Source organism: Mesocricetus auratus, unplaced genomic scaffold (genome assembly GCF_017639785.1).
Source record: "Mesocricetus auratus isolate SY011 unplaced genomic scaffold, BCM_Maur_2.0 Super-Scaffold_100009, whole genome shotgun sequence".
Taxonomy (NCBI): domain Eukaryota; kingdom Metazoa; phylum Chordata; class Mammalia; order Rodentia; family Cricetidae; genus Mesocricetus; species Mesocricetus auratus.
The window spans coordinates 14,271,505-14,281,871 of NW_024429193.1; the positions used below are offsets into that span (position 1 = coordinate 14,271,505).

A 10,367-nucleotide genomic window follows, 5' to 3' on the forward strand; every position below is an offset into this window, starting at 1 on the left:
CCAGTTGGGTTCCCAGAACCTATGCTGTGAAGCTCACAGCTGTCTGTCACTTAAACTCCAGGGGAACTGATGCCTTCTTATGGTCTCAGCACACATGTGTGTGTGTGTGCAATGTGCATGTGTGGGTCATTGCACACACATGAGTGCATAAGCACATGCATACATATACACAAATCTTAAAGGACCCCAGAGAACATTTGCTTATGTAGCCATTTGTTAATAGTTACCGATATAAGGAAATTTCATAGTTTACATAGAAAATTGTAGCTTGTTTTATTTTCCCCGTTTATTGGGAGGGGGTACCACAGAGCACATGCCAGAGGCTAGCTGTGGGAATTGATTCTCTCCTTTCACTGTGTGGGTTTCAGGGATCAAACCTTGGTCATCAGTCTAGGGGCAAGCACCTTTACCCGCTGAACCATCTCACTGGCCAGGGAACTTCTAGAAATGTTAACTTTAGAAGACTGTCTAATGTAAATAATCATCTTTCCCCCAAAGGAAAAAAAAACAAAACAAAACAGAGAGTGGCATCATTTTACATTTCAGAAAATCTTTCAGTATCTAATTTAGTAAAGATAGCCTGATTTTAATATTTTTAATTCAGTCAGTCCAATCAGTTGTACTTTTTTTTTGTCTATAAAGAAAATTCAACTTCATGCAAACATGTAGTTGGAAAAGACAATTTTACTAGCCTTTCCCCAAAATTGAAGCTGTTTTTAATATGGCAATGAATTGGACAAGTGGAAGGTCCAAGTGTAGAATGTGAAGCCACCGTGAACTTTTTACAGATTAACATCCATTCATGTGTTTGATGTTGTATATGGAAGTTTTAGTCAGGAAGTTTTCAGACATCTGAATTGTTTCAGACAGTGTTATATTGTACTCCCAAGGGTTAATGCATTTTGATTATACAGTATCAAAACTTCACATTCATTAACCCAACTACAGACGTTATCAGCAAGAGCTTGTAGGTGCTGGAAAACTGTAGGTTTATGATGTCAAATACACATTTCCAAAATGTTATTTCTTGTTTGGAAGCTTACTTTTTACCACCGGCTACTGTAGATTCCTCTACAGCACTACTGTGACTGTCTGGAGATGATCACTTAGCCTGTGCACTCCTGTAGATTCCTCTACAGCACTACTGTGACTGTCTGGAGATGGGCACTTAGCCTGTGCACTCCGTAGATTTGAGACAGTTTAAAAGGACTGTGGCCTTTACCTAGTAGCATCTTCCACACCTCAGATAAAGAGCTCAACCTGTCGCCAAGCATGGCTAATGCCACCGAGACCAGAGCAGCTTATAGGCAAAGACCCCAAACTGAGTGGCACTCAGTTATTTCCTTTCAAGTGACGCAGTTGACTTGTCTTAGGAAGATATCACCAAGCATGGGAGTGCAACCTTGGCAGACAAAGGAGCTATTGCTGCCGAGTAGGGCCAGTCCTTTGGCCACCACAGGGCCACCTCCCCTTATCGTGAAATGGAAGGGAAAACATTTCCTTTCCTGTTAAGCAGGTGACCCAGAAGCTGCCCACATTTGTTCTGCCTTTGGTCCACTAGCAAGCCTGTGACTGTATGCCACACTGTCCCCTGAAAGAAGGGCTAACAGTCTGAACTATGGAAGATTTGGTTTGGGAGACAACTTTAGTCTATCTGAGTCAGGTAGCAGAATTAAAACTACTGCCTAAAAACAGATCTTCTAAATTTTCTTTGCCTGAAAGACTAAAATACATGAAGAACACAGGAACCAGGAGTTTGCTAATTAAAGAATTGAGTTAAAATAGCTATCCGGTATGATTATTCAGTTTTAATTCAAATAGTATGCATGAAATCCTCAGAGTTGCCTGCATGTAGTCCACATTGTATACATAGTAAATTTATGGAGACTTTTAATATTGCAGTCTCCTAAGATGCTACTTTCTTATATGTAAGCCAACCTTTTCAATGTCTTTGAATTCACACACATAATTATGTGCACACATTGAATAGTAGTGGAGATGTTGAGTTTATTTAGTAACTTGCTTGTCTTCTGGCTTGTACTCTAGACTGACAGAGGCATGAAGAAGCTGAGTCCTTCTACTGAACTATAGGGAGTATGCCATGAGCTAGGGCCTGTTAGAAATGGGCATGGAATCAGAAGCTTTCTGACCTGTTGTACTTAGTTCCCTGAGCCACAGTCTTGATGAAAATTGGGGTATAATAGAGATAAGTGGAGACATAATGTGTGCTTGCTAGCTTCCCTGCCTCCCCTCCCAATAAAGCCATTTTTCAAAAGTAGGTTTCAGACAGGAAATCTAAATCAGAATGTCTTAATTTCTTGTCCTGTTGCTGTGACAAAATACCCTGATGAAAGTGACTTAAGGAAGAAAGGATTACTTGACTCACAGCTCCAGACTAGAGCCTCTCATTTCAGGGGAGTCAGCAGGGGCTGGAAGTAGCACTCACAGTGCATCTGTAGTCAACTGCAGAGAATAATTAACTAATGCACACATACTTGCCTTCACCTCATTTTCTCTATTTTCAATGGATAATATTCTCCCCTTTCCCTTTCTTCTCTCCAGACCCACCATGTACCTGTCCCCTCCCTTTCCGTATAGTCAGCAAGTTTTCTTACCTCACTCAGCAACAGAGAGAATCTCCCATAAGAATAGCTGCAGGCCAACCTAATTTAAACACACCTTTAATCCCAACACTTGGAAGGCAGAAGCAGGAAGATCTCTATGAATTCCAGGCAGCCTGATCTACATAGTAAGATTGTGTCTAAAAAAAACACATCTCACTCTCTGTCTTAGGGTTCCTATTGCTGTAAAGAGATATCATGACCATGGAAACTCTTATAAAGAAAAACATTTCACTAGGGCTGGCTTACAGTTTCAGAGGTTTAGTCCATTATTGTCATGATGGGAAGCAGGGCCGCATGCAGACACATGTGGTGCTGGAGAAGGAGCTGAGAGTTCTACATTCTGATCAGCAGACAACAGGAAGAGAACGGGCTTGACCTTCTGAGACCTCAAAGCTCAATCCCACAGTGCCACACTTCCTCCAGCAAGGTCCCACCTACTGCAACAAAGCCATACATTGTAATAATGCCACTCCCTATGGATCAAGTATTCAAACACATCAGTCTATAGGGCCATTCCTGTTCAAACCACTACACTCCACCCTCTGTCCCCCATAGGCGTTAGCCCATGACATAATGCAAAATAATGCATTTATTCCACCTTCAAAAATCCCCTAAGTCTACAACAGTCTCAAACTAAATAAGTTCAGAGTCTCTTCTGAGACTCATGTGATCTCTTAACTACAATTCCCTATAAAATCAAAATAAAAAACATCACATATTTCCAACATATAATGACACAGGATATACATTACCATTCCAATGGAGGAAAGGGAGGATAGTGAGGACTAAATACTGGACCAAAGCAAGACTGAAAACCAGGTGGGCAAACTCCAGACTCTGCATCTCCATGTCTGTCAAAATGCTCTTCAGAGCTCCAACTCCTTTCAACTTTGTTGATTGTAGCACACTTCTTTCTCTTGAGCTGGTTAGCAGCTCTCCTTGGCAGGTGACCCATGGCTCTGGCATCACCAATATGGGGTCTCGAAGGCATTCTAGTTTTTTCCTTCACAACTCCACACAATATCCTTTGTAGGCCTCCATGCAGAGACACCCCTGACACATGCCTGGACCCAGTGGCTTTCCTTAGTCATGGAGGGAGATTCCATAACCCCTTTCTTCTACCGTTGACTCTAAAGCCGGAGCCATGTGGCTGAAGCTGCCAAGTTCTGCTGCTTGCTGGGGATGGAACATGGCTCCCTTGTTCAATTACATCTTCATTAGCTTTCTGTTTTCAATGGTTTCCTACATTGCCTAAACTTGGCTGTCCTGTAATTATCTCTGTAGACCAGGCTGGCCTTAAGCTTAGATATCCACAAGCCTCTGCCTTCTAAGTGCTGGTATTAAAGGTGTGCACCACCATTCCTGGCTCTAAGCTTTTCTTTCTCTTTCATGAGTTGGAAATTTAGCTGGGTGGGATCTTGCCTTTAGGTCATCACCCTCTTTAGTTCATTTCTTCATCTATTTCCTTGAACACAGGACTTAGCTTCATTCTACTCCTGATATCCCCTTTCTCCTCAAATTGTACATTTTGTATTTTTCCTTGCTCAACTTGCTCCTTTTCATTATAGATCTGTGCAAGATTGAACACTAAGAACCACACAACAGAGTCAATTTTAGGCTGTTTTGAAAGTTCCTCTGCCAATGCAATTAATCCAAAAATCCTTCAATTTAGTCTCAGGCAAACTATTTTGGGAAAATGCAAAAAGCCGCCACATTCTTCACCAAAATGTTATAATCTGTAGGCCACACATTAATATTATTTTCCTCTGAAACCTCTTGAATCAGCCCCCAACCATTCAAATCACTCTCATTGCCACTTGTTCTCTGCAGCTCTTAGTAGGATGGCCCATTAGGCAGCACTTAAAGCATTCAACTGCTTTATCCAAAGTCCACATTCCTCCAAATAAAAGCACGATCAGGCCTATCGCAGCAATACCCCAGTCCCTGGTAGCAGCTTCTGACTTAGTGCTTCGACTGCTGCGAAGAGACAGCATGACCACAGCAACTCTTACAAAGGAAAACATTTAGTTGAGGCTGGCTTACAATTTCAGAGGTTTAGTCCATTATCATCCACACCCTCACACACTCCATCTAGGGAAATGCGTAAGTAATGGAATGGTCCAGGCCAAAGTTTTCCACTTACACAAATTAGACACACATGAAGAAAATTCAGGGAAATGGTGCAGTGCTATCTCACCTGTGCCATGAAGGAGGTGACTTTGTCTAAGGTTCACCAGTGCTCCGTCTTTAGTGCCTATGTCATCCCCAGTCACAGTCTTCAAAGCAGCACTATACATAGCAGTTTCTAGGCACCATACAGTGTGTTCTGAAATGCATTTGCACATGGCATGACCTTTTCAAGCCCTCATCACAGCTGAGCAGGAATGTAATGTGAAAACTACATGAAGCTTGTTACGGAGCTGAAGACAGCACATGCAGATAAGTGTACCCCCTTCCTGAGAGCTGTTTCCTAACAAGGCAGTGTATAGAACTCTGTTGTGGATCCCACAACCACTTCAGCCACAAATAAACACAGAGACACTATGTTAATTATTTAAACTGTTGGCCGATGACTAGGGCTTCTTATTGGCTAGCTCTGCCTTAATTATTGACCCATTTTTATTAATCTATGTATTTCCATGTGGTCTTACTGGAGAGGGGTCCGGATCTCTAACTCCTTTGGCGACTCATATGGCAACTAACTCTGCCTACCCTTCCCAGAATTCTCCTCATCTCCCAGTCCCACCTATCTCCCTGCCTGTTTTATTCATCAACCAATAAGAGAAACATATACACAGAAGGGCATCCCCTCCCCCATCAGAACTCAAAAAGAGAGGAAATGACTTTCAGCCAAAGGAGTAACTAACTGAAAGGCTGGACCTCGTGTAACCTTCACTGGCAGAATCGATCTGCCAAGGAAGAACATTCTAGTAAAGTTAGAGAGATTTGGGGTACTGGACCCCTGGAACTGACTGATATAGCATGGGTGGGTGCACCGAGTCAAAGCAAGCAGGACTAGTGTGTTGAGAGCCCACCAAGAAGCACTCGTGAAAGGAGGGACAGCAAGTGGGACCTTGTTGGCGTTTCTCACCAAGTGTCAGAAATGACGGCTGCAACAGGAAGTGTGGATGGCTGTAAGCCTCCGTGTGGGTGATGGGAACTGAACGTCAGAAATGACAGCTGCAACAGGAAGTATGGATGGCTGTAAGCCACCGTGTGGGTGATGGGAACTGAACGGGTCCATCTGTCCCTCCCTCTTGGATCCTATCTCACCTACTTGTACCGTTTACTTCGTAGCTTGTTACATTAAAAGTTTGCTACCTGGAGAGGTGAGACAATGGGTAAAGCTCTTGCCATGCTGTGCCAGGACCTGAGTCCCACTCCCTAGACCACATGTGACGGTGGGCTCAGGAGTGCATGTCCATGCTTGCAGTGTCCTGTGGCGAGATGGGAACTGAAGACAGAGCATTCCCGAAATCTCGTGCGCCAGGTAGCCTGACACTCTCAGAGATGAGCAAAAGACCCTGTCTCCAACAAAACGTAAGGCAAGGACCGACACCCAGGCTTGTTCTGACTTTCATACAGACACCATGGCATATGCATACCTACACTCACAAACACGTAGGCGTACAGAGATTAAAAATCTGTCTTTTAACTTGAGACGTGGTTTATGGCTGACAGTGCTCTTTTTCTCTTTGCTGCAGACCTTCGATGAATGTGTGGCCGAGGGCGGCTCAGACTGTGCTCCAGAGAAGCTCTGGCTGCAGATCCCATTCTTCTGTGGCCACAGCTCAGAATGCTGGTAGGAATACAAACTTCACTAAGGCGGTCGTCTTCCATATCTCTGCAATCCATACCTCACGGGCAGGAATGTGATACTCAGGACTAGGATTTTACTTATTAAAACATTTCCCCGAGGACATTCTGAGTTCAAGTTTTTAAAATAATTTTATATATGTATGTATTCTGGTCAAGCATTTATTTTAAGGCATTAAGGATCAGATTTGGGGTTCTGCACATGCTGGGCAAGGGCTAGATCACTAGGCCAACTACCCAGCTCTTCAGCTAACCTGAACTTGAGATTCTCCTGCCTCAGATTTTCTGGTGCAGGCATGCACTGCAGTGTCTGGTTGTTCATTGGTTTTGATAGAAAATCCACTCAAAATGAGTATTTTTCTCAAAGTATACTGTGAAATCCAAAGGCTTTCTTGGTCATTTGAGCCATGTAGGTTGACATAAAGTTCAGGGCCTGCTTGCAGGCTGCTGCAAAGCATCATGTAGAGAAACAATTGAAAGCATTGGAAAATGTCTTTTCAGGGTTCAGCCATTTCCTCTGGAAAGAAACCCAGTCCTGTGGCCCAAACATGGCTGAGCACTTGTTTTTTGTTAATAAAGCTTTATTAGAACACAGCCGCTATTGTTGGTGCTTTTACTCTCTGCTGAGATATAGCAGAGTGGAATAATTGGGATTAGTTGAGTTTTAATTAGAGAGAATAATCCATGTATTTCATACAGAATGAAATATATTGAGGAATATATTAGAAACCAACTAATCCCCATCCTCCTTCCCTCCATCTCTTGTAGCCCAGGCTGACCTTGAACTCTTGGCCCTCCTGTCTACACCTCCCAAGTGCCAGGACGCTAGGTATGTACTGTCACGCCCAGTTTCTTGGTCTGTGGTTTTGCCTTTCCTTTGATAGTTGAGAAGACAGACAGAAGTGAAGCCTCCACACAGGGTCACATTGACACTTAAAAAGCAGAGCTAGAGTAAAACAGACAGAATGTGAGTGATAGTTAGATCCCAGAAGTCTAGTCTATTTGAGATGAAACCTGTTAACGCATTAGCTGACACTGTAAACCAAAAGATTTTCATTAGTACAACTGTTTCTTACTTATTTTCTGTTTCTCCAGATTTCAAGAAAAAGTAAAACTTATGGAAAGAAAAGAAACAGACTTTACAAATTAAGATAAACACTAAACAAAAATTGCCGTGACTTTATCATAGGGGCTCTCAGAATGAACAAAATTTTAGAGTAGGGTTTTTTTATATTATTTTTACATTTAAATTAGAAACAAGGTTGTTTCACGTGGTAATTCCAGCTCCCTCTCCCTCTCCCCTCTTCCCGTGCCCTTCCACCAACCCCCTCCATCTCTGCTCCCCCAATCCCCACTCCTTTCCCCAGGGAGGGTGAGGCCCTCCATAGGGGTGTCCATAGTCTGTCATTTCATCCAGGGCAGGGCCTAGACCCACCCCAAGAGTCCAGGCTGAGAGTGCATCCCTCATTGTGGGATGGGCACCCAAAGTCCATCGTACACCAGGGATAAATACTGATCTACTACCCAAGGCCCCATAGATTGCCTAGGCCTCCTCACTGATTCCCACTAAAACATGGATGCACACTAAAGACAAAAAGAGACTATGATACAGATGTCTGTTCGCATTGAGAAGCCTTTGGTAGAGTCTAAGTAACGACATGGAGCGGAAGCTGCATGTGGACAGGGCGCTGCAGAGGGTGTTGGAACTGTGACTGTGTGTGTTCACCTACCTGTCTCCGCCATAGCACAGAGCGTCAGAAACGTGAGCACACTTAGCCCATTTCTCAGCCGGGTATTTATTTCCTTTTCTGTGGTTTCAGGAACGTGGGAAGCAGATGGGCTATGGATCAAGCTAAGTATAACCTCGTTAACGAATACTTCCTGGTGGGAGTTACTGAAGAGCTGGAAGACTTCATCATGTTACTGGAGGCAGCTTTGCCCCGGTTTTTCCGGGGTGCTACAGATCTCTATCGTACAGGTATGCACACGATAGGTTTCTTTCTAAAGCGTCCCTAGCTTGTTTGTTTTTTTACAAGTTGACTGTAACTAACTACGGCAGTTCTAGAGTAGTCGGGTGGGAGTGCTAAACACATGAACAGCTAAGTCTGCAAGTGTGCTTCCAGATACGCGACAGCAGTCAGTCTAATACCGATGGTGCTTTCCTGCAGTTGTCTAAAAGCATGCCGCCACCCAAACTCTTCCTAAAATCCGCATCTGCCCTCCATTCTCCACGATTGCAGCAAGTATAGCAAAGAGGCATTGTCTGTGTGCTCTGCAAGAATTATTTACTTTTCTTATGTTTCCATTGTAAGTAGGAAAGAAATCCCACCTTAGGAAAACCACAGAGAAGAAACTGCCCACCAAGCAAACCATCGCAAAGCTGCAGCAGTCTGACATTTGGAAAATGGAAAATGAGTTCTACGAGTTTGCACTGGAGCAGTTCCAGTTCATCAGAGCCCACGCTGTCCGTGAGAAAGACGGAGACCTCTACATCCTGGCACAGAACTTTTTCTATGAAAAGATTTACCCCAAGTCGAACTGAGCGCAAGTGTGGCCAAAGCAGTCTGTTGTCACCTTTGTCCTCAGTTTCCCACCTGCTTTGCTGATAGTGTCTGAGCCCGTTCTCGTGGGGCCGAGTTAGGGAACAGACTGGAATGTCAAGAAACTAGATGCTAAACGGGATGTCAGTGTTCTTAGGCGTTTTTAAGTGTAATGAATTGTTACTTCTTTTGTTATTTTGACATGTTACCTAAAATACACACAGGCAGGTTTCGTCAAAAGCCTGAGTGCCATCTCAGAAGAGGCTCTGTGCTTCTCTTGCTTTTGATAAAGCACTTCTTTTCACCTCTCTTGGATGCAGATGAGTCTGCTTGGCACTTCACCTTCTGGAGGCCTGTGTTGTACACCCCGACTGGATAGTGCTAATAACTATTTGTCAGTGTCTGATTTGTTTATGTGAATCATGTCTCACAGAGTTTATTGGAATGTTTGATCATGCTTTCTCAGAACTATTTCTGCTGTAGTTGGGTTTGTCCATATTTATGTAGGCTTTATTTTAGTTTTTGGATGATCATTAGTGTCAAAGAAATCAACTGAAAACCATGAATAATACTATAAAAAGACAAAACGGTTCAAGCAGTATTCCTGATTCCTGTCTCCCCAGTATCTAATATTGGGGTGGTATTTCTAAGAATGTTGACAACATTATCTGAGGCTTTCCTAAGGGTTTCCACGCATTCATATCAGAAAAGTGAGTTTAGTATTTGTTTCTCTGTGGCTTCTCCGTAACCCAGTACACTGAGGTACCGGTAACTGCATATGCCAACTCCATCAGTGAGCTGTGATACGGGTAGGATTTTCCTACCTCTGTACTTTACCTGTAGACTATTTTTACTACGGTGCTTTATAATGTGTTTTAAAGCATTGCATTTACAAAAGAGAAATGCTGTAAATATTGCATATTTTATGTATTTGGACCAAAAAGTTACAAGTAAGTAGACAAAAGTGGTTTTGCACCAATTTTATTATGTCGAGTAAAGTCATCCGACCTATACTATTCTTGTATTTCTCATTTAACTTTACTGTTGTGATGTCACTGAAATGAGCTCACATAGCCTTTCAATTTTGATATAGAGCTTTACTCAGCCTGAGGCATTAGTGAAATGGAAGAGTACTAGACAGTCTAAACATTTGATCTCTGCTTCCAGCTCTACCTTCCAGCCGTGTGGCGCAAGGCAAGTCACTTAACCTCTCTTTGCCTCGGTTTCCTCATCTTGAGATGAGGATACTAATGCCTACTGTGCCTACCTCACAGGACTGTTAGGAGGACTACAGTGGCATGGTAAGAGCACTTTGGAACTGCCAAGTGGTGTTTAAATAGAAGTATCTCTAACACAAGTTTCATACTGTCCATTCTTTTAACAACGA

General features: G+C 43.1%; 1 protein-coding gene across 2 annotated transcripts in view; it reads left to right on the forward strand.

Annotated features, from left to right (window-relative positions):
• Positions 1-9,993, forward strand: part of Hs2st1 (heparan sulfate 2-O-sulfotransferase 1) — a 135,683-nt gene extending 125,690 nt beyond the window's left edge. Inside the window, exons 5-7 of one of the 2 annotated variants that reach the window (XM_013121883.3) lie at positions 6,329-6,426; positions 8,261-8,418; positions 8,753-9,993. In XM_013121883.3, coding sequence (XP_012977337.1) covers positions 6,329-6,426; positions 8,261-8,418; positions 8,753-8,982 — 486 coding nt within the window. In that variant the 3' untranslated portion in view covers positions 8,983-9,993. The remainder of the gene's footprint in view (positions 1-6,328; positions 6,427-8,260; positions 8,419-8,752) is intronic. The other variant, XM_005081916.4, reaches the window with a different exon arrangement.
• The last annotated feature ends 374 nt before the right edge of the window (positions 9,994-10,367 follow it).